The sequence below is a fragment of the Xiphias gladius genome, chromosome 10 (genome assembly GCF_016859285.1).
Source record: "Xiphias gladius isolate SHS-SW01 ecotype Sanya breed wild chromosome 10, ASM1685928v1, whole genome shotgun sequence".
NCBI classification, from domain to species: domain Eukaryota; kingdom Metazoa; phylum Chordata; class Actinopteri; order Istiophoriformes; family Xiphiidae; genus Xiphias; species Xiphias gladius.
Genome location: NC_053409.1, coordinates 24,373,840 through 24,398,821, shown reverse-complemented (window position 1 = coordinate 24,398,821; position 24,982 = coordinate 24,373,840). Strand labels below are relative to the sequence as shown.

Below are 24,982 nucleotides of genomic sequence, written 5' to 3'. Positions count from 1 at the left end.
AGTGTTATTACTCCATTTTAAATACTTTTTTTATTCAATATTTCCCTGTTTCCCTCTGAACTGTGGAAAAACACGAAACACTCAAGTTAGTAGGTTGAAAGTACCTCAATACTGTACTTCGTACTACTGCACTTCCATCAACTTCCCCGCCCTTGCCGCTACGCTACAAACGGTACGGCGGCATGAAAGAAATGGCGCGCACCCAATGTTGGACGACCAAAACTTTGTGTGTGAAAAAAACAGTTACGTCGATCACCCGTTGGATAACTCGTTTATATATTTTTTTCTACGTCCATACGAATGTATTGTTCGCCGTTCAAATGTATATTCACATCACGTATTTGTCGAGTCAAGCAAAGGCCAATGAATGGCATTAATTCAACTTTCTTAATCAAAGAGAAACTCCGTGTTAGTTCATACTCGAGAGCAGGAAAGTAACTACAAGAAGGTAGCTAGGTAGGCTAATGTTTAGCTTTAATCAGAGGAGGTGCGCACTTTTCCGCAACAGTTCAGATGGCTGTACGCTGGCTATGCAGGTAAGGATGAAATTATAAAACTGTCGAGGTGGTGTTGATATATTCAGACCCCGAAAAGCTGGAGTTATTTGGCCAAGGTGGGGCAGAGTCAGGTGATCATCCGTAGCCTAGCTTGAAAAGGAGACAATGGCATTCACAGAGAACTGTACGTGGGAAAACTGGGCTCTGTTCCTGCTTTACCGGATCCAAAACGTCCATTTAAATCGCCTCTAAGGACCAGTAATGTATAAATTTGTAAACTAAGTTGTTTTAAAGCGAACCGTCGGCGGAGGAAGCCCCCTCAGACCGTCTGTGGGAGGGGCGACACCAGCCCGACCGCAGTTAGTCAGTCAGTCAGTCAGTCGGGCGGTTGGTGCCGAAGCTGACCGGAGCAGCATCGCCGCCTCCGTCGAGGGCGCCCCTGAATTTTGGGACTAGCCACTTGGATGCCACCGTCCTCCACGAACCGCCCTGCTGTGGCTGATGGAAACAGACCTCCGTCAAAATGTGCGCGAATGTGTTCGGAGTTTTGAAAAGGTGAGAGGGAAGCTCAACGATTCAGTAAGGCGTGTGTGTGTGTGTGTGTGTGTGTGTGTGTGTGTGTGTGTGTGTGTGTGTGTGTGTGTGTGAGGATGCAGCTGACAGCTCCCGGAGGAGGCTTCGAGGCGGTTTTGGGAGATCTGGAGGTGAGGCATTCGCTGTGGTGATGCTGCATATTCTCACCGAGGCAGACTCAGCCGGCCAAACGCGATTTTTTTTTTTTTTTTTTTTTTTTCCCCCTCCGCGCTGACATAATGCGCAAAGCCGGTGCAGGCAACCAGGAGCCGGGGAAGGTGCCCGATCGGGTTTTTAGGGGGAAGATTTGATCAGGGGATGCTCGACCAGATGCATGTTGCCTCCAGCTCAGACAGGCTTCATGCCGTGTGACTCACGGGAGGGAAGACTGGTCCCCCACCAGCAAACCTATTCTCATTCTGGCGCCACTCCTTGTGTGAAACTAAGGGTTGAAAGTGTTTGCCATGCTGGAGTGGATTCCGCTGAGATTATCCTAATAAATGCTCAGATTTGTGAGCTCTGGCCCGGCGTGCATTCATCCACTATTCTGGAAATGCCCAACCCCCGGCGCCCTCTTACATAAAAGTACTTCAGGGAATGCTGATACTTAATCCTGTCTATTCTAATAAGTGTTATTGACGCCGTGGATAACAGAACGTCATATTGTGGGCCGCAGCATCCATGTGCCACAATCACATCAGGCTCTCCGGCACCTCGGCTCATAATGACAGCCCGTCTCACGATGCAACCCCCCCCCAGCCATGCACTGTTGCAAAAACTGAAACCCGTTATTCCCGTTCCCCCTCCAGAAATAGGAAGTTCACTTTGATATTAGGCTGGGAAACGACTGGAAGAATACTCTCTCTATTTCTTTTTTCTTTATCTCTGTTTTTTAATTCCATAGTTGATGAATTCAGTGCTGCAGGTTGTTCTTCATTGCGGTAGACCGGAGGTTTGCATAGTGGTCAGGGATGGATTACTGAACTGGCTCAGGGGCCCGAGGGGTCAGGGGGCCCCTAGGCGAGACCCTCTGTCTGAAGTGACTGTTATTAACATCAGATTTGAATCTGATCACAGAACTCTGTTATAGGTCGCCAGGGAAGTCCTGATTGTTTTTTGGTCCTGATCCTGATCAGAGTCTCTTAAAATCAAGTATCTGCCAACCGATCCCAATACAGTACCTGACATTGTTTCCTTCATATTACGGCTGCACGGCACATACTGAGGCTACAGTGACATTTCATACAGTCACAGTCAAATTAAAGAAACAGATCGAATCAGAACAGCAGCATAGCTTTGCTTTGAGAACATACAGTATTACCTGCAACTCAGGCTTTCTTTGATGGCTGCCCGTAATATTTAGCATGGTGTGCTGCGGTATTTAGTATAATATCTGAGCCAGTGTGGATCTCTTGTGACAGGAAGCTTTAGACAGGACTCAGACAGACTCTCCACATCAGCAGCGAGAAGTAAGTATCGAGGTACGGTTGCAGTTTTTAAAAAAAAAAAAAAAAAACGGCAGCACCTCAGAGATTCATTCCACCTGCAGAGCGTCACTCAAAGAGGCGCAAAGTAACGACAAAAGAAAAAAAAGAAATCACAAAATGACCACAAAGACACAACGCGGCTACGAAGAGACAAAACTACAAAAAGATGCAAAACGGCAAGGAGGGGATGCAGTCGACTACCGAAAGACAAAACAACCACAAAGAGACACAAAATGACTGCAAAGAGATGCAAAACTACACAGGGCTGCAAGACAAGTACACCGAGCTGCAAAACAACCACAAAGAGAAACAAAACAACTACCAAGACAGACAAAATTAGTGTTCCCATGACATATCCCACCTACGTAAAACAACAGATAATTGCATGTATACTGTGGCTTAATGAGCATAATGAACTTAGGAGTGTAAATCACCAGAGGCTGAGCTGTCTTCACCGCTGACATATCATGAGAACTGGGGGCAACTGACAATTATTTTTATTACTGACTAATCTGCCGATTATTTTTCTCACTTAACCGGTTCATTGTTTGGTCCATAAACTGTCAGAAAATAGTGAAAAAAAAAATCACCGGTTCCCAGAGCCCAAAATAACATTTTCAGATGTCTTGTTTTATCCGACCAACGGTCCAAAAGACGAGCAGATTCCATTTAAAATGATGTAAAACAGAAGAGCAGCAAATTCTCACACTGGAGAAGTTGTAATTAGCAGAGTTTTGGCCTTTTGGCTCAAAAGAATAATTTAATCGTTTAATCCGTCTCATCTCAAAAAAGAACCCTGTTATTCATTTGAGTGAGAAGTAAAGGTTTTACTGATGCCATTTTTCAAAGTCCTGTCGAACGGGGAAAACATTTCACTGTTCGACGCACCTGTGACACAATTCATGAGGCCGTTCAACCGAATCTCCCTGCACGAGTGAGGAGATGCATCGAGCTGCTTGGGATTTTTTGGGGTGTCGGTCGGCCGCATTTATTTGTCTCTTCAGTATCTAAAGCTTGATCGGCAGGCAGCATCTTTTTTTTTTTTTTACTTGGATTAGAGAGCTATCACCATCATGTCAGCCAAGAAGCCTGGTGGAAACGCACAGCAATACTCCGAACGGTTGTCATGTGGGTGTTCTTCTTGTCGAGACGAAATGTAGGTTAACCTCATTCATTTTCTTGCATGATTATAAGGAGCGAACCTCATATGAATGCATTATGTGGGAATTTGTTCTTGTCTTGTCTTGAGCTGGGTCGTTATTTGATTGACCCGAGATGGACTCTAATGAAAATTAAGAGCAGGTCAAAAAAAAAAAAAAAGACTCCTCTGCCTGCTGGTTTTCGAGACATGTTTCTAGTCGGATCTTGCACTGTTTAACTTCAATGCAATGTTTTATGTGAAAAGATGACCACTCGCTGGTACGTTGCTATCAGCTATTTGAACTCTCAAATATTGTTTTAGGCAGCGGCTTCAAAAATCCAGTATCAGTCGTACTCTATCAGATACTGTTTGACAAAAAGGCTGCGGGGAATTGGGAGCAAACCCTAACCACCTTCTGCAAACTGAACCCGCAGCAAATCGCACACGACAGGTTCAGTTTTCAGAAAGGCCTTGTTCTTGTCTCACCACATGTGGTAATGTTGCTGGAGACCAGCAGCAAGTTGGAAAGTGACTACACAGTAGGAGGATTGTTCACACACAAAAATTGATTCTTTTCGTGATTAATGACTCTTTAGCGCCCGGGCTGGATTTCTGACATTTTGAACCTGGCAGAATTGCCTGCAAACTGGAGATTCAACGCTTTATCCTTAGCTGTTTTGGTTTGGTTTTTTTGGCCATGATCTTAATGATTTCTTTTTTTTCCTCCGGTGCAACATAACCTCTATTTTGGTTTTGTCAAAAAGTCCTATGTTATGAAGATTTGCTGAAACGTGTTGGCGTCACGTTTCATCCTGACGCCAAAAACAGAAATGCCACATTATTTATTATTTACTATTGAGTAGCATGTGAGAACAGGGCTAAAAGAATTTATGTCCCAACCTCATTGTTGTAAATTCCTCTGGACTTGGTGGAGATTTAAACGTTTGGCTGAGGTTACTGACACTGTTTTCTCCGTCAGCCGCTTTGGCGGGGATCCAGACATTAGTTGGAGGTCCTATTCAACCAGTGTTGGCTGTGAAAATATGGAAAACTTTTGAAATAATCCAGGCATTCTGGCCAGAAGACAATGATGTTAGCTCCACTGAGGCTGTGTTTCTCCCTGCTCTGAATTGTTGCTTATTGTTCTGACTTCCTTTCATGCCGCCTTTTGTTCCAGCCTGTTTGGGAAGCCCTTTGATGGTGGGAAAAGGATGGACCATGGCGGCCCGCAGCAGCAGCAACAACATCCAATGGAGCAGCAGCAGCAGCAGCAGCCGTATAATCCGCAGCACCCTGCCATGATGCGGCTGTACGAGGTCCAAAAGGAGGTGGCGTCTCTGGGGCCTCAGGTCTGCACCTTCAGCGGGCTACAGAACGACCGCGACTACAAGCGTCTGGAGCGCGAGCTGACCCGGCTGCTGCTGGAGGTGGACAAGGTAGACACGGAGGGCAAACCGGAGCTGCAGGGGGCACGAAAGAGGGCTGCCCAGGAGGTGGAGGGCCTCCTGCGGTACCTGGAGGAGAACGGCACTCATCCGTCCCGTCTGGCCATCGAGGAGCTGAGCAACGAGGCGCGGCAGCTGGTGGACGAACGCGTGGTGGCACCTCAACGTGCCGGCGGGGTGGCTGAAATAAACGACGAGCTGGTGGATGCCCTGCAGGAGCTCGTGCTGAGGCTCACCCAGGTCAAGACCGAAGGGAGGGTGCCGCTCCGCAAAGCCCGTTACCGGGCGCTGACGCGCTTGTGTGCGGTACAGGACGTGCTCGAGGGGCGCACGCAGCAGCAGACCCTCTCCCTGCCGCTGTCCGGGGACACCCACGAGGCCGTGCACTGCATCAACCAGGTGATGGTGAAGGTGAGCGTGGCCCGCAGTCAGCTGGTGGCCCTGCTGATGGGCCTGAGTGGGAGGGACAGCTGCGCCCACCTGTCACGCATCCTGACGGAGATGCAGGTGGAGCTGGACGCCCTGGATGTTTCCGGGAACGCGGCGATCAGAAATTACAGGAAACAGGTTGTGGAGGAGATTAACGGGCTGCTGAAACATCTGGATCTGGAGGGGGAGGGAGACGACACGCGCAGGTAGGCATAAAGGATGTAGTAGTGCAGATTAGGGCTGCGGCTAAAGATTGCTTTCATTATTGATTAATCTGCAGACTGTTTTCCATTAATCCATTGATTTTTCTCCATAAAACGTCAGAAAATGAGGAAAAATCTCTTAATCTCTTCTCTTGTTATCGCAGAAGACGTAGAAAACCTGTAAATATTCACATTTAAGCTTATGTACTTCTACTTAAAAATCGGTTACTCGATTATCAAAATAGTCGTCGATTAACTGTTCGTGGACTGATCCTCTGGATCAGGAGGCTATACTCACACGCACTGCACATTTAGCAACCTTATTAATGCACGTCACGTCCCGCGTAGATAATGAATTGTAGGAGGGACTGGGATTTGTTGTTGAAACCTTGATTTGAATCATACTGCAATGTCACGATTGAATTAGACTCGCATCACCAGAGAATCACCGATACCAATTTCCAGGACCAGTACGCCTACCAAGTACTCCATTATGTAAAACAGCAGACCCCGGCGTTGTTTCGAGTACCACTCTGTCCCCTAATTTTGGTTTTCTATTACACGTTTGGTCAAGCTTGTTTGATGGAGTATGCACTAAAGCAAGTAAAATAAACAAAATCTTACTGAAATAGAAAACGTGTCTATGCTTGTACTCACAAGTTTTACATCTCAGCATTTTAATGTCTGTTTGCTTGGAACTATCAGACTAGTCAGAATGAAAAAAAAAATTTTTTTTTGCCTTCTTAAAGTAGAATTAATATAAAACATAGATGAAGATGCTACATAGTTTGTTTTTTCCCTAAAATAATACATCCTGAACATACCCCAAATTTATACTGACATTACTTGACTTGTGCTTTTATTTTGGTACGCTCGCCTCCCCGTCTTAATTGTGATTCTCTGGACGGCGCGTCGGAGCCGCTTCGCCTCCTCCGCGTCCTCCGCCCCGCAGCTTTCAGACACCTCGGCTGGGCACAGCTGCAGACGTACTCCCGCCTGACGTTAAAGCAGTTTTCGATGCACCAAAGTGCGGCTCATCGTGACATTAGGAAGTTACGTTGATTCAAGTCCCCTGGGCTGGGCGATAATTCGACATTATTGAATCTCAGCATAGAATCATACCATGAGGATTGGATCTTATCATGTAATCGTTCTCAATTATCAATTTGATGTCGAACACTGGAACACAGTTAATATATTTTTACATCAGTTTGATTGTTGTAGGTATAATTTCGATACATTTGTCATAATGTGATGTGCACTCAGTGTTTATTAGGTACACCCTGTACAGACTAATGCAATCCAATGCTGGTTTTCTGCAATAAATTTCACTTTTATGATGCCTGTAATGTTCTTTTTGTGTGTGTGTATGTGTGTAATATATATATATATATATATATATATATATATATATATATATATATATATATATATATATATATATATACACACACACACACACACATATATTTTTTCCATAGAGGTGTTAACGCAATCATATGTTTTAGCATTGAGGTCATAGTTAGTGATGGTGTTGTCCTGGACTGCATTGTCTTCAGAGGTGTTCCTAATATTCAGCACCTCTATGTATGTAAATGAAACTGATTTCACCCTTCTCCGACAGTGTCACCAAAAACTGAACATTACGAGCGTCACGTGGCAGAACCGTTGTGTTGGACTGCATTAGACTGCGAAGGTGTACCTAATAACATGGCCACGGAGTGTATGTTGACATCGAAAAAATATCTATAGGAATATGGTGATAGTGATTTCAACATTATCATCAAGTACTTCTGTGGTAGAACCAGGGCTTTACAGTCAAAGTCAAGGGAAGGGCCCTCAAAGAAATTGCTTTTGTCCGCAATGGGGGAAGACCACATTTTTATCTGTTTGTACTCAACTTGCCAGTGTTTCAGCACGTTCAAATACTGGTACGAAATGTGACTAGCTAGCTAGTGTTCACAAACAACCACAGAGGGTGGGATCAGCTGTATTAAGACCAGTCGGTCAGTTTGAGAGTAATAGCAGACTCTAATCCTGTGCTTAGCATAAGTTTTCTACTTTTTTTGTACATGTTTGGAATGTGTCTTTTAAGTTTCTAAACTTTTACTATGCTACCTTACTAGCACTTCAAATGAAGCATGATTCTATTTTATTTGCTTGTCTTTTATTTTGAAATTACAGTACTTATCTAACTGTTTTTTCAGGTACGACTTGGCGCAGAACAACTCCATACGTGAGATCGAGGCCGTGCGAGCTCACGTCTCCCACCTGCGAGAGGGCGTCCTGCGACACTGCGCGGTGGGCGATCTCGGCTTCAGACCCAAGGCTGAGCTGCAGAGCCTCCTGACGCACCTGGACCAGGTGGACACGGCCAAGAACCCGTGCATCAGAGAGGCCCGCCGCCGCGCCGTCGTCGAGGTCCAAGCTGTCATCACTTTCCTGGACCTCCGCGAGGCCCTGGCCCGCCGCCAGCCGGGGCCCAACGAGCACCCGTCGCACCGGGCTGTGTGGTTGGTCCTGGGGAGCCTCTCGGACCTCCAGGCCCAGGTGCTGGGTTTCGACGGCAAGCGGGTCGACAAGAGCTACATGATCCTGGAGGAGCTCCTGACCAAACAGCTGCTGGCGCTGGACGCCGTCGACCCGCAGGGCGACGAGACAACCAAGGTGGCGCGGAAGCAGGCGGTGAAGTTTGCCCAGAACATTCTCAACTACCTGGACATGAAGACAGACGAGTGGGAGTATTGATTCAGTACAAAACACGGATCACAGTGTGGGAGACGCGGGATGGGACGTCGCTGCAGGAATGAAAGGAGCTGATAATGTGTGTAAATTAAAAAAAAACTGGGACGTTATCATTCCATGGGTGTATATATCTGACTCCAATCCCCAGAATGCACTGCGGCAGCGCTTTTCTTTCGTCTCGTTGTGGTAGTCATGGCTGACCCTGCTGAGAAGTCAACAACACCGAACTCCTTTTGTGAAACACACTTTCAAAAAAAAATTTTTTTTGTGGTTTTTGAAGATTTTCTTTTTTTAAACTCTCCGATGTGCGTGTGCGTCTGTGTGTGTGTCTGTGTGTGTGTGTGTGTGTGTGTGTGTGTGTGAGTCGTCGTCGTCGTCGTCGTTGTATTTGATGTGTTTGGTCGCTGAAGCCTGCTGCCAAAGCACTAAATAATGCCTGTTAAAGTGGTCACATCCTCCAGGCTGCACTTGACATTGATAAATTACTCGGGAGTGATGAAATGCTTCACAGTGGCTTCCCCGTCTGGCCTGGTTCACCGAGTGTCATTCATTCGTTTGAGCGTCAGTTGCTAATGGAGACAGCCAATGCATGTTTTAAACGTGACCTAATTCGGGTGAAATTGTCCACTGCTGCCGCGAGAGCAGCTTTTGATACTTGTTGGTACCGTGCTGATTTGGGGCCAAAAAGTATCCCAAAAAAAAAAAAAAGGTTTGCATTGAAATCAAATTTGGTCTGATTCTATTTGGCAAAAGCAGATGGCGTGAACAAATGTTCAATGGAAAATTAATTGAATCTGCAGCTAAATGTGCTTTAATGCAATTGAGAAAGATTTTTGGGCAAAAGTTGCATTTTAGAAGCAATGTCAGAGGTGAAACGTTAGAAGCAGAGCTGAAGCAAACAGCTGCTATCGAAGCCAGGTAATCTGTGTTTAATCAGAGATGTAACTGGAGACGAAAACAGTGGGAGTTTGCTCTATTGATGTGAGGCCATTCTGCACTCCTGCCTGGCCCTGTTTATCCCCTCAGCATTTGGTCCGTTTTCTCTGGTAGCGTTCCAATCCACACGACCGTGGCAAACTCCCCAGAACCCTGCAAACCACAGCTGTCGTGGGCAAACGGTCAAATGACAAATGACTAAAGGCGAGCCTCTTTACAGAAGCGTCCATGAAGTTAGCAGGAAACTGAAAATCTGTGTTGAGGTGTCGTCTTGTGAGGCAGCCCGCCAGGTGTGAACGGGACCTTTTTGAAAAGATGAAAGTACCTTTCCATTCGCTGCTTGTGTAGCCGTTAGTCTGTAAAATGTTTGTTGTGACTTTGTATGATTGCGCTAGTCTATAAATGGATCGTGCTTGAGTTCAAAGATAGAGGAGAGGAGACGAGATTTTTTTTTTTTTTGCTGTTGCTGCTGCTTGAGCTTTTTCGTTTCCACCCACTGCTTTCTACTGTCGGAGGACTGTGAGAGGTCCCTGGGGAGAGGAAGAGGAAGAGGAAGGGGAGGCTGAGACGGTGAGATCCACTGGATTGACACATCAAGGCTGAAGCTTACAGGGCTGACAGCCGGGTCCTGTGCGGTAGAGAGTACTGACGGTGATCGCAGTCGACGGAGCCTTCTAGAAACTTCTCGGAGCTGCTGCTGCTGGAGACAGCGGGAGGGAGGAGAAGGACTGGAAGAGAAGTCCAAATCTCTGTGCCTTTTTATTTTCACCCTTCCCTTTGAACTGGTTTGTGGAAAAGCAGCCTTGTGGTGCAGCGACTGAATGAAGAGCAAGCAGCCGCTCGCTTTTGATACGTATCAATGCACAAGAATGAGGAAACTAAAGCCCCGAATGTGTTCATGGAGAACACCTTGGCCAATATTGCCACATGAAATATGCACTACTTGTCAGAAATTTGAGGCTTTTTCAAAACTGTATTTTACCCCGATAAAGGTGGCAGCGCTGTGGTCAATAACTTGCGGTAACACAGACTGATCGCTACTTGCAGCAGTCAATCAAATGAGTCACATTGTGCTTTTCCCACTGCAAACAGCCTCGCTGATAGAGCAGCTCTTTTAATCTGAAAGCAGGTAGGCAACAGCAACTGAAAATCAACTAAAAAAAACTGAATAATTACCTGATTAAAATTACTTAACAGCTTCCTGCTCATCCCCGACAAATGACTTCCCGAAGAGAGTGTTTTTGAGACTTAATTGTCTGCACAAGATTTCAAATTTCAAAGCTCATTCTTGACACTGCAAACAGCAGGTGACAAAACAATCACACCTCATTTAGTAGCTGTTCTGGAGCTCTCGATCATATAACGTGATCTTTATTTTAGTCGTGGAAATGCAGATGTTCAAACCAAAATTTTTTCCGAGCACTTTGAGGAATTTAAAGCAGCTATAATCAACCGTGGCTCAAATGACGCACGCACCGAGAATTATCACCCCACGCTACTTTTCCCCTCGGCTCTACAGACCTTTTTAGCATCTTTCAGCTCACTATTTTTGGTTTTCTGGCAACTCCACTGTTTTGGTTCTAGTCTCTCTAACCAGCATTATTTTCAGCAGCGGGAGGCAGCTGTTTTCAGCCAAAAACCTCTGATAAACACAATATACACGACCTGCCAAGCACCATTCAGCAGACAGACACGGTTAGAGAGCAGCTGGTGAACACAGTGGAGAATTTAGCGGCTAAAGAGTCGGTAGAGACCAAAAACAGAGCTAAAAGAGCTAAAAGACAGGGAATATTGGACTTAAACTCATCAGATGGACGCAAACACGACCACAAATGAATGATATTGTTGTTCCGCGTCTGCTGGCTGTGTAATAAGGGAACTGTTTGCTCACATATCAACCCTAAGAGCTGGTAAAAGTGACCTAAAAAAATGCAGGATTAAAGATGGGAATTAAGGCAGTTTTGAGAATAAACATTCAACTTTCAACATAGATGAGATTTGAACATTTCCATGACGATGAGGCAAACTTCATCTACTGATGAGGATAATGTGATATGATAGAAATGTCCAGAAAAGCTACTTAATGGATAATGAGGTGAGACCGTTTTTCTAACAAGCGGAAGATTTGTTTGGAAATCAGTTTGCCAGCTTGCTCAGGAATTTAAAACACCTCAGCGGGGAGAGAGGAAACCTATGGATCTTATCTGATTGGTGGTTGACAGCCAACGATCACGAAAAGTAAAGCTGAGGCCAACCGTTCCTGGCTGACGGGACTGTTTGTCAGCTGAGTGTCCCTGTTCTTCCTGTGGGGAACACAGGAAGCTCTGGTTGCTCGCAGTGTGAACGCACAGTAAAGGGTCAAATGTCTCCGGGCACTAAAGATACTCTAATGTGATTAAAGCAATAAAGCTGAAGCAAATCTTTAGGTCTTTTGTGGCTCATCCCAGCTGCCTAAAAAGTTGTCATGCGTTTCACTGCTTTTTCAAAAACACAAAAAAACGTGTGCAGTGAACTCCCACAGACCCTTTTTCATCTGCATAAAGCTGCTACTGGAAGAATTTTCCTGGCACAAAGGCTGCAGCTCGGTTTCCTGGGTGGAGAGCTGGCTCATACGAGAGAAAATTAGATTAAACAGCGTTCATCAAACATCGTCAGCCTGCCTGGCTGCTGTTGCACCAGAACCTTTCTCACAGCGAACCTTTTGCTCTCTCAGACCAAACCAACCCGGACACACCTTAAGTTCACATGCTCCTTTTTGTATGCAGTAATATATTTAAAAAAAAATATACAAAAACGTACATTTAGTCCTCACAGTTCAGTGCGTTTCTGAACATTGTTTCCTTTTTAAAGATCCGTTTAAATAATTTACCAAAAGTTTTACATCGTACAAAGAAATGTTACTTAGATCTTTTTATGTCTCATCGTCTTGAAGCCTCTGTTTTTTGTTTGGTTTTGTTTTGGTTTTGTTTTTTTAAATTTAGCATTAGTTGACCCTTCATGAGTGGTCGTTATAGCACCTGCACAAATTTATACTCTGTGGTTCATAAGTACAAACTTAAAAGGGAGGATGGCAGTGAGGGAAAGCGCCATTTTCTAAATGTTTTTCTGAAGTCAAGGTTTTTCTTAGAACTGATGCCAGAAAGATGGAGCAAGTAACGCTTCAAAAATTGTTCCCTGTTGTTGTTCTGTGCTGCTTGTACATGGACACTGGTCCTGTTAGATTAACGCAAAGTAATTTCACTTCTGAGTTCTTGGGAATTGTGAGTGGTAACAGTGTTGTGAACTCTAGGGCTGCAACAAACACTTTTTTTATTATTATTATCGATTTAATCTGTCAGTTATTTTCTCGATAAACCGATGAGTCGTTTGGTCAACAGAAATATTCATCCCAACTCCCCAAAGCCAAAGGCGATGCCTTCAGATGTCTTGTTTTGTCCGATAAACAGTCCAAAACCCAAACATGCCGAGGCAGACGACTACCGTGACCTTACATGAGTGTAAACGTTCGCTTGTTACTGTCAACAAATCCCATGAAAAGACCAAAACCAACAATGTATTAGTCCGTCTCTCAGTACTTTATGACTTCCCGCCTGAACGTATCGGCAGCATGGTGTGTGCGGGATTGAGTCAAAATAATATACTGTGTGTGTGTGTGTGTGTGTGTGTGTGTGTGAGTGTGTGTGTGTGTGTTCATGGTGATGAAATAACATGTCAGCCAGTGGAACAGTGTAGCTCACTGATGTGTTTTTAATAGTTATTGGACAACAATGGAGCTGTAAGGCACAGAGGAATAAGATATATCAGGCTTTGGATACACACACAATACCTGTTGGTAGGGTGCATTTGTTTTTGGCTTTTCTGGGTTTTTTTCGTGGGATATTTCGGCAATAAGATAATTATAGAATATCATCAGACTTGAACTTTAAAAATTGAGCTAATTCTAAAACTATTAAGCCCTGCTACTTTCAATACAAAACGTCAGAAAATCAAATTTTTCCAGTTTTTAAAGACATTGGTATGTTTTCCTGACAACGATCACACTTATTCCAAAAAAAAACAAACAACAGAAAAAAAACCCCGTAAGTAATTTAATTAATAAATGATTCAGATTTTTTAAAATCCTGTTACAACACAATGTCACTTCTGAGTGAATGAGCATTGGAATTGATAACAGTACTGTAAATTCCTGTGCCCTTAGCATTTTGGTGGTGCTACATGCCCTGGTAGTGTTGGTATTTCACACCAGAAATCCGGACTGACAAATTGGTACATGTACAATATCCCTTTGGAATTAGCATGTACTTTTATTATTGTGAAAACTTGCCCAAAAAAAAAAAAAAAAATTGAAATTGTTTTAAGATTTAAAACAGAATCCAAATGACAACAGTTTAGCCCTGTTGGTGTTAAAACAAAGCGGCTGGACCACCTTTTATTAAGTCATTACAGGACGTAGACATGGGCATGTCACTCTAAAAACGGGGTATCAAAACGTGATCAGAAAACACATCAATGGTTGGTTTGGATTTAATCCGTCTGAGCCACTATTCAAACCACTTACCCTTTAGCCACAATTTAATGGTATTTCCAGCACCTGCTGTCTGCACTCATAGTCGTCTCAACAGACGCTCTGTGTTCCCCCAACACACCGCTGGACCGCTAAAAAGCAGCTCAGGGTCGTCTGGAGGTTCTGAACCTGGTGACACTGGAGTCCATTAGTCAAGGAGTTTTTAAAAGATTCAGATCCATTGGGTATCTAAAGTCGGCCGTCCGACTTCTATCAGCCTCTTTGCAAGGACGATGCGTTTATACCGAACAACAAATGGGTTGAGCAAACCGCACAGTTAGAGGTTTAAAGGCTTGAGTTTTCCTGCCCAAGGTTGAATGTAGTCATTGAGGAATGTTTCGTCTTTGTATTTCATTGAACCAAAGTTTATTTCAATAAGCCGATGAGATCAGTTGGACTTCAATAATACTCATCAAGAACTGAGAGGGCAGCAGAAAGGCCTTGAACTTGGAATATAACGTTAAATCTCCTGGGACAATGTGGCAATCATGGTGGCAAAGAAAAAAAGTCAAATCTCAAAAACTGGCTGACAGAATCTGTATTTAGAGTCATACCAACTTAAAAAAAAAAAAAAAAAAAAATCCTTATTTTTGTATACAGCACCCAGCTGACTACACCTGACAGTGATGCTGGGTCTGGTTTAAGGTCCGAGGGGTTGCAGTTTTCAGATCAGCGGCCAGCTGCGTCAACGAAGCATGGGTTTGAGCTTAAAGTCAACGCTAACTGCAACATTTTAACTCATTGGTTCCACATAAAAATCGCTGCTTTGCTCAGTTGCGTCGTCTCTACTTGCACTACAGTCTAACTAAGTTGACTGTAATGAAAGCATTAAGCGTCACGCAAGAACATTTTCATATTATCCTCCTAAATTTCTTACTTATTTTTCCCGGTGAAACTCCAAGTCAGATTCACCAAGCTCAGCACAAACTTTTGGTAAATCGCCGTGTCCATGAGGAGAGGATCGTTCGCAATATTTTGATCTTTAGCATAACCGACGCTGAGGAGTAAAAAGATGAATTTCAAAGAATAAACTAATAAATGATTTGGATTTGTTAAACCCCATTACAACGCAATGTCAGTTCTGAATGAATGAGGATCGGAGCTGATAACAGTACTGCCACACTGTGAAAGGAATAAAGATTGAAAGGTCTAACAAGAAGGTCGATTCTTAAACGTCTTGCAAAAGCAAAGTGGTTCATGATGAGTCAGTAGAATATTGACCTGTACAGTAACCTTCATTAAGACCCTGAGGAAGACCAACTGCCGAGCTCTGGTCTGTACGTTGTGTTTTTCCCTTGTGGAGAAAAACTCCCTGTACATGACTCGTAGCGAAAGGGTCTGGACCACTCGTAAATTTCGTTCATACCGGAACGTGAGTTGGCGAATGCCACAGGTCGTCCTTAATCAGTTGTACGCGCCGCTTAAGAACCAGCGTGTTCATTCGACTGGTTCTTGCATCAGACTCGTCGTTGTAGACAGTGTTCGGCTAAAACGGTAGAGAAAGACACAACTAACCAGTACAGCGGACTGATTTAATGTAAGGATGAAACTAGTATGTCCAATATAGTGTGAACTGCCTAACATAAAAAACTCTGTGTGTGTCCGATACCTTACGAATAAGTCATTTATTGTCACAAGCAAGCTAATGGGGCCAACGACAAATCCCACTGTTTGGGAAAAATTTGACATTTTTTGGAAATGCGCTTATTCGCATAGAAACCACCCTTGTGTCATTACGGTAAATATGGAACTGCAGTCAGGTGGGGTTTTTAGCTTGGCATCAAGACTGGCAACAAGAGGGAAACCGCTAGCCTAGCTCTGTCCAAAAACGACGACATCCACCAACCAGCGCCTCCAAATCCTCTCCAATTAACACGGTGGATCTCATTAGTTAAATCTGTTTTCAAAGTTCTTTTGTCGTCGTTGCACGGATTACTCAAACAAGACACGTGTTAATTAACGCTTGTGAGATTTAGAGGTGCCGTGAAAGTGGTATCAATCTTCTAACCCTGGTCAAGAACACAAGTGTATTTCCCAGAATGTCAAACTATTCCTCTAAGATAAATCCTGACTATGCGTTGTAACTAACTTGTAACGGAGCAGCCCAAGTTATAGAATCTTTTCCACTACGTTCAGACTGAGCGACGTTCGAACTTACACGTCGCTGGTGCAACAGGCTGCCCGATCCGGCAACTGGTCGTACAACGCACGACAAAGGTTGATCGCTTAGATGTGGCGATAAGCTGAAAGTAGAAAAGATGTCAGGAAGCAAAAATGACGACGAAGCGGAAAATTTACCAGAAGAGAGAAGATCTTCCCTATTGAGCTTTTGCAAAAAGTTCTTTTACTTAAGAGCACTTTTATATGTTCCTCAGTCACTGTCTGTTGTTGCTGCTGCTTCTGCCCTTTCTTTCTGCAAAGGACAGGAATTTGTTCTGTGACAGAAAAGGTATTGCATTTTTTCTTTCCCCTTCCAAATATATGTTTTCTTAAGTCGCCTTTAACTGCGTTGATTGTGACAGGCTTTTGCTGTTTCTCCGCCGAGACGCGCTTGTACAAAAAGCACACTGAGACTGGAAAAAAATAAGTTGTGTGAATGCTCTATGGATGGTTGTGTTTTGAATTTGTATCCCCACTGCAAAATAAAGACAGTGTGTCTTGATCAGTGTTATGTTAATGTGTTGTTTTTTTTGTTCGTTTGTTTTATTCCTGAGTCTGGCAGCTCTGCAGAGGAAACTTGATGACCTGACAAGTTTCTTTAAAGGCAATCACAAGCTCTACAAACTTGTAAAATGCCAACTCAGGGCTATTTTAAGAAAACGTACAGTAGGAGACGTTTCGTGCACCACGAACTCGCTCCCCACCGTAGATGTACATTAAAATTTTAGCTGACACTCTCATCCAGAGCAGGTAAGGGGGTAAAATTGTCTCTCACTCAAGGGGCCTTTGTCGGGATACGTGGCTGCTGCAAGAATCAAACCTTCGGCCTTACGGGACAGTTCAGCTAACATCTGCCCCAAAATTTGATCTGTCTATTTAACCATTAATTATCTACCCAAAAAGTGCATCGGAGCAACGTGAAGTTTGAACCAATAGAGTTCCACGACATCTGATGATGAGGAGAGTGTGGTAGGGTTGAAGGCTCCACCACATGTGGAGGACGGTGGGGTGTCCAGGTGCTCTTGGTCAGACGCACTGGGAGAGCGCCGGCTTCCTCTGCGGTGTCCCCGCCCCCGTCGCCACGCTTCACGCAACCGTGCGCCACGATTTGCATACGGTAGAGTCGCCAAGGTGTTAACCAGCGCCGGTGGTTCCTTCGAGCCTTTAGCTGTTACCCTGGGCGTCTTTTTCAACTTCTGAGCATCTGCTTTGTGTCCATTGGACTCATCTCAGCTGGGCGCCCACTTCTAAGGAGAGTAGCCACAGCACCAAGTTTGACTGTGGACTGATGAACGTCTGAACTCTTTCAAACTCAAAATGTTTGAGTGTTTTTTTTTTTTATACGTCAATGTGGCTCTAACCCACATCTCCAATCTGGTTTTATCGATGGGACCTCAGGTTTTTGCTAAATCCTGACTCCAATTAACGTTTGTCGAATCATCAGCCCAGGGATTCGCATTTCAACATGGAACAGAACAACACAACCGACTTGTGTGCTGTTAGTTAAACCAAATTGGGTTTGATCATAATTGTAACTTAGGTAAAGATCTGGCCATATTTTAAGACAAATTTCTACATAAACGCAGATGATTCAAAAGCTGCAGATTCATCAATTGATGCATTGCTATTAAAAAACACCAATTATAGCTGCTTTAAAGAAGCTCCAATGCAAGAGGCCTCAATATTACCCCATCACTTTAACAATTAAAAAGCAGAAATGAAACACTGTTGCAAGTTAAAACAACCGGATGGGAGAGACAATGGTTAACATCACTGGACTGGATGGGAACTGAAACAACATTTCCTTGTCAACCCACTAGTGTGGGTCTCGACAAGTGTTCTTGGCTGACAGCTTAACAGGCAAATCCTTCCGGAAGAATCAAAGACCTCGTTCCAGGTTATCTTCCAGCCAGAAAAGCCCAGGAGTGAGGTTAAAGTCAGAAAGTCATTCCAGAGTTTCTGCATTTCCTCCAAGTTACGAACGGAGGTCGATAGAGGTCGGAAGTGTCACGACACCCCCTCGAGCGTCCAGCTTTCTGAAAACATGCACAGCACTCCCCGCTGATGATGGGACACAGCTCAGGGGGTCGTGGGGTTTTCCCTGTGATGATAACACCAGGGAGAAAACTGGACCGGGACAAGACCACGGTCACGTTTTCCAGTCTCCGACCGCCGGGCCGCCTCCGCAGAGAGACTCTCCATGTGCGGGATCAGATGACCTTCCGCACTGCGACCGAATCACTCTCAGCTGAGGCTCACGTCTGCTCTCCGTCACCAGCGCTGAGACCCTGAGCGGACCAAGTCGCCCTCGGGTCAGGTGCGTTCACTTCATTGTGGATTCAGCTGTTGTTTTTCTTTATCGGCGACTGAAATTCGGCGAAACGGAAAAAGGTGGGACAAATTCCTGGACCGCCAATGTTTTTTCTCAGTGGAGAATTTCTGCCAGATGCCAGATTGATTTCTTTGTCTCCGACTACTTGCTGGAGGCATACATAGTAAGCGGATTCAATCTGTTTAACAATACTTAAAGAGAGGCTTACATCGCTGAAACTAATGGAGAGATCTGTAAGACGTCCAAAAATATAAACATAACAATAACAATAATTTAATCATATTCATTTTCAATTTCTCAAAGGTCCAACTCATTTTTTGATGTTTTAAAGATGACACATGTTCAGTAAACAGCAGCAGAATTATGTGAATTTATTTATGAAAATATAAGAATATTTGTTTGTGTATGTGAGTTTTGCAGTTTCCCCCCGTCTGGGTTTATAGCTACATCACCGCTTATATTAAAGGAACCATAAAGAAATAAACATAAAATGCAAGCAGCTCAAAATTGCACAGTACTTGAGTAAATGTACTTAGTTACTTTCCGCCACTGTATGAGCAGGTAGTGAAGGACAGGAAGCATTTTAAAAAGTAAAGACATACCTAGGGAATACCTTCCCGCCCCGGTCAGCGTTGTTTTCTAGCGGACGTCTCTGTAGAGCTAGTGAAAGAGAAAAGAAAATCTCTCATCGGTATCTGCAGTGTTCATTAGCATTACATGGGACGGCCTTGTGTCCTCGTACAGCCACCAGAGGGCACCACATCCATTGCTCTGCAGGCAGCCTGTCAGGCAGCTGAAGGGGGGGGGGTATGGACAGAGCTGCTCTGGGTGAGGCTCCAGTCACCCACACACACACACACACACACACACACACACACACACACACACAGAGCGGTTTGTTATAGCTCTGCGAGGCTGCGTTGACTGCATAAGCTGTAACAGGGCACCGACAGCAAGGATCAGCAAAACAACGTCACCACTCACAGGCAGCGAGGGCTTTAATTGGATTTTTTTTATTTTGATGAAGAATGGTCCAGTTCAACGCCGCACATGATATAAAGGCCACCATTCAGTCTCTATAAAACACTGAGCAGGACAGTCCTTACCATGTGGTCAACCACACAGCAAACTGGGGAGAGCCAAGCGTCCGGCGTTGATGAGAAAAGTCACAAATCTCTCCCTGTGTCGAGCCGATTAAACCCTGGCTTGGGTTCGGTACACAGTCGAGCCACATTTACGCCGGAAGCAACGCCTGTGGCGTTAGCAAATGAGGCCGCAGCGCCAGTTCATTTTTAAGGGCTGCACGCCGGTGCTGAGGTCAGTGTCAAGGAGGGCCACATTTCATCTGCAGAAAGAGCCAGTGACTCCATCACGGTGTTAAAATGCCAGCAGTTCATAAGTAGTGTTACACAGTGGAGTGGGACCAGACAGACACCTTTAAAGTTTTGAATTACCAGTGTGCTAACTGGGGTTTGCCGATTTTGGCGCGTAACAATTGAAACCTGCAACAACCTTATCTTCTGGGCACTTGTGGCCAATTTGAAAACAAGGTGATCCATTGGTAATATAAAAAATAAAAATAAAAAATCGATCATAACCTCTTGAAGTCATCGAAGTAAAGCATTGGTAAGAGGCTTATTTTTGCGTGACTATGTGTCAGTACATTGTCTTGTTAGACACCGTCCTACGAGGAACACTAACGATGATGCAATCAGTCAGGGTTCCCGACAGAAATATTCACTCCAACATATTGAAAGAACAATCCAGTGTATGCATTTATTTAAGAATATCCAAGATATCAGTCTTTAGACCTTCTTCACGACACAACTCTGACCCCGTGGAGGCCCATCACCCCGCAATGAGATCAAATAGAGCACGCCCGTGCTATGTCCTGCAAGTGCACGAGGGAAATGCAGTTTCGTCACAACTGTAGGTCCAAAGATCCAAATACACAGTAAAACCCTAGAAATGGAAGAAGACGTGGACATGAACTAATTAGGGCTGCTGCTAACAATTGTTTTCCCAATTAATCAGTCAATCGTTTTGTGAAAAATGCTCACTATAATTTTCCACAGTCCAAAACAATATATTCTGTTTGCTTGTTTTGTCTAACGAAAAGTCTGAAACCCAAAGATAAAGATCATCAAATCCTCAGTTTGAAAACCTGGAACTATAGTAAATATTTGGCATTTTTGCTTGAAATCATAAGGGGAAATTAATCGATTATCAAAGTGGTTGACAATTAAATTTCTGTCGATCAAATAATCAATGGATCAACCAGTCTATCAGCTCATCAGTATCATAAACTTCTGCACAAAGTTAAATGGCAATCCATCCAAATTGTTGTTGATAAATTTCAGATTATACACTATCTGAAGTTAGAGAATATTGGCCACCAATTAGCTTGAGCTATAACTTTGCCAATATTTTTTTTTTTTTTGGTGTTGGTAGCATTGGCTAACAGTAGACTCCAATTGACTTTAGCTAAAGCTTTGTCTGCGTAAGCTTTTTGTTTAGCTTTGTTTAGCAACTACAAATAAAAATCCTGCAAATTAGCATTTTTTTGGCTTTAAAGCCTGAAGGTTTTCTTCAGATAAAGTTCTTTAAATTATTTGGTGTTGGACAGAGAATAAACCACACAACGAAATATGGTGGCTGACATTAGCCAGTAGACACGAATTAGCTTTAACTTTATGTTTTAGCTATAGCTTTCCCAGTGTTATCTTTTTGTTTAGCTTTAAAGGTCTTCTTCAAATAAAAGTCCTGTAAATTATTTGGTGTGCTGGACAGAAAATAAACCCAAAACAAAAGATGATAGTACCTAACAGTAGCCACAGTTTAGCTTTAACTTTATCGTAGCTATAGCTTTGCCAATGTTAGCTCTTTTTGTTAGCTTTAAGGCTTAAAGGGCTTCTTCAGATAAAATTCTCTAAGTTATTTGTTGTTGGGCAGGAAAATAAACCAAACAACAAAAGAAGATGGTAGCTAACTTTTGCTAACTGTAGCCTCCAATGGCTTTAGCCGTAGTTTTGCCAATGTTAGCCTTTTTGTTAGCTTTGAAGGCCTAAAGATCTTCTACAGATCAAATCCTGTAAATAATCTGGTGAGCTGGACAGAAAATAAACCAAACAAGTGGACAGCTTTTGACTTTGTCTTTATTTTAAGAAAGGGAGGAAAAAGCTAACACACCATTAAAACCAAGACAAGCTAGAGCCAAAACAGGGTCAAAGAAACATAGTCTCGAGATCAGAATCAAACACTGCACGCATTTACTTGTACTTTCTGGCCGCTCACAGCTGTTATATGTCGACTTTCCACAACATTTCAGACAGCTAGGCTAGAGAGCATCATGAGAGGGAAATATCGGGATAAACATGTAGAGAAATAGGGAGGGCAGTGTGTTTTCCAAGGGTTATGTCACAAGGAACATAACAACCAGAGGCGAGTAAGACCAAGAAAAGGATGACTCAAAAGGAGTATGAGACTCAGAGAAGTGCACGATGTTCATAAGGTGGTGCCGAGCCTGAGGGTGAAAACCTTATTAATATTAATCAACAGAGCGTTAAGTCTGCTCCCCCCCATGTAAAAATAGTCACACAGAAGAGTTACTTTGAGCAGGGAGGGAGGCAGAGGGCTGCAGAGAGCGTCCCGGGTGTAAAACGGAGAGGAAAAAACATGCAGAGATGAGGGGAGGACAGCGTGCGGCGAGATGCGTGGAGGGTTATGTCATGCAGTATGCAGCAGTGTCCCTGGCGCTGTCAGCTGTGCAGCGGTGCAGAAAACAGAGGAGGAGGAGTGTTATGTAATACTCCCCGAGCCTCGGTACTGGGCGAGAGAAGCCTGCATCGATTAGCGTAAGCCTCTGTAACTGCAGGGATGAGGGGGTTAAAATAAAATGGTTTATAATCTGTTTGACCTGTGTGGCTGATACAAGGACCAGGGGCGGCCGGCGGAATTTGTGTAATGAGTTTGGCATTGGGTTGGGTTCACCTCTTGTGGTTACTCTGGTGAAAAACATCCCCGTCAACAATGCGACAGATTTAAACTGACTGGAACCGAGCATTGTTGAGTATTGAGCGCCGGTTAGCTTACAAATGCTTACCCTTAAAAGTCCCGCAGACGAGGTTTGGCGGCAAAGCGGCTTCGAATGTTCTGAATGATTGTGCTCAGCATTTTCGCAGTAAAGCACTGAAGCAGACCACACGATCGTCCGTGTGCGAAACACGACCAAATGACGTATTTTTAGTCACACTAGTGCCGTGCGTGGCTCTTAGGGTGGCGGTTTTTGGTTAGTCGGTTGGTTTGGCCCAGACTGAAATCTCTCGACGACTTCTAGGTGAACTCCCAGAGGATGAACCCTGCTGACTTTGCGGATCACCTGACTTTTTCCTCTAGCCCCACCATCAGGTTGACATTAGTGGATTTTAGTGAACAGTTGGTTGGACTGTCATGAAATTTGGTGCGTGTTCTCCTCAGGGTGACTTCTAATAACTTTGGTGATCCCTTAACTTTCCATCCAGCGCCATCGTCGCTTTACTGCTCTGGGTCACTCTCACCGCTCTCGTGACGTCGTTTTCGGTGAAAAAGCCTTAAAAAGCCAGACGGACACAGTCAGACACCAGCTGGTGAACATAGTGGAGCATTTGCCTCCGGAGCAGCTGGAGGCCGAAACACAGCTAAAAAAAAAAAAAGAGGGAATATTGGACTTATTTCATCATCCGGTGGATACGAACACGACTCCAAATGAATGATAACTTTGCTCTGTACTTCCTGGGTGGGTAACTAAGCCACCGTTTGCTGATAGGTTCACTTCAACTTAAAAGGTGACGATACGTCACTGTTGTGTTCACAACTCGTTGCCGCTGACCCCAGGTGGCCGAAAAATTGAGTTATTGCAGGTTTGACCAAGATCAAATGACATTATTGTTATCATTATTTTGTGAGCATTCAGCAACAACAGCTCTGGTATATTCTCAAACCCTCCTGGGAGCTGTAGCTGTACAACAAAAATCAAAATAATTACGAACTTTTAAATTATAAGCAAAACGAATCCCATAGCATAATAAATCCTAGTCCTTCTCTCTTTTGTTTTCTCTCTTGCTTGCACACAGCTGACCTCTGACCTTTGTCTTTTTCTTCCTGCACTCCCCACCATGTCAGCAGGGCGTCCTTTCTATGTACGACCATGTGGTTATTTCAAAACAAATACAGCTGTACCCTGCACTCAATGTCCATGTTAAAAAAAAAAAAAAAAAATCTGACTATAAGTGATTTTTTTCTTCATAAAAGACTGAATAGCAATCAATTCGGGATCTTTAACTTTCACCAGGATTTGCCTGCTCAGTCTTCTACTGCCACTGTGTCATCTAATCTTTTTAAATATAAATTAAATCTTAATTATGGAATCTTAATCATTACAAAGATTAACAAGAGTGGAAGCATTTCATGTGCAGTCACTAATTTAGATGCGGCATTACGTCTCCAGCAGTTACACTTGAATACAGTCTGAAGTATATGAGCCCGGAGGGGAATTTGTCTGCAGGATAAAAAGATGAAATGTTCCTTTATTGATTGAATTAGACAACAGTTCCCCCAGGACGCACAAGATGGGGAAAATTATAATCCTGAAAAGAAATGAGCCCTTGAAAGGTACCTGATTATGAGGAGCAGGCATCCTGGAAAAATAAGTCAGCTCTTTTTCTAATTGAGCATGATGGGATAGTGCAGTGTGTAGGTGGGTGTTTGCATGCACTTTGTCACATTGTGGGGACATACATAACAAAATCAATTTTAATGTTACGACCAGGTTCTTGGTTTAGGTTAGAATTACATGTATTGAATACATCTATGAATAAAGTAACATTTTTTTATATCTAAATTATTATAGCTTGCATGCAGCGTATTGACTATGTCCCCATTCTAGTACATAACCCATATATAGCAAATACTATTATACAGTTGAACATTTTTGCTTGGGTTTGACATCAATTTCCTATTTTGTTTTTAGCAATGAATAATTTTCAGCTCACATTTGTCTCTCCAAGTACTAACATTGTTGGCAGGAGAAAGTTACATAACCCGACAATTGTTTATATTCAATTATATTTTTTTAAAAACAAAACAAAACGCTATTTTTAGCGTTAATTCTGATGCAGTGCTGAGATTATATTCTGTTTGCCTCTGTGTATTATTAGCCATCCTGTTCCGCCACTTTTTTCCAGACTAAAATGTCTCAACGACTACTGGACGCGTCGCCCTTAAATTTTGTGAAAACATTCGTGTTCCCCACAGGATGAATACTATTTGCTCTGATGATCCCCTGAACCAAAAAGCGGTTCAAAGTTTTCGCTTATCTGTGAAATGTCTCGACATCTACTCGATGGATTGGCACAAAATTCGGTACAGACATTCATGGTCCCCACAGGATGAATCCCTCGGAGTTTGGTGATCCCTTTTCTCTAGCGCCACCG

At 43.7% G+C, this 24,982-nt stretch overlaps 1 protein-coding gene across 1 annotated transcript; it reads left to right on the top strand.

Moving 5' to 3' along the window:
- The first annotated feature begins 566 nt into the window (after positions 1 to 566).
- Positions 567 to 16,672, top strand: bag5 (BCL2 associated athanogene 5). The gene is given in 4 exon segments (XM_040136415.1): positions 567 to 1,007; positions 1,010 to 1,052; positions 4,876 to 5,778; positions 7,983 to 16,672. Coding segments are annotated over 4 exon segments (1,533 nt in total). The 5' UTR covers positions 567 to 961; the 3' UTR covers positions 8,524 to 16,672.
- The last annotated feature ends 8,310 nt before the right edge of the window (positions 16,673 to 24,982 follow it).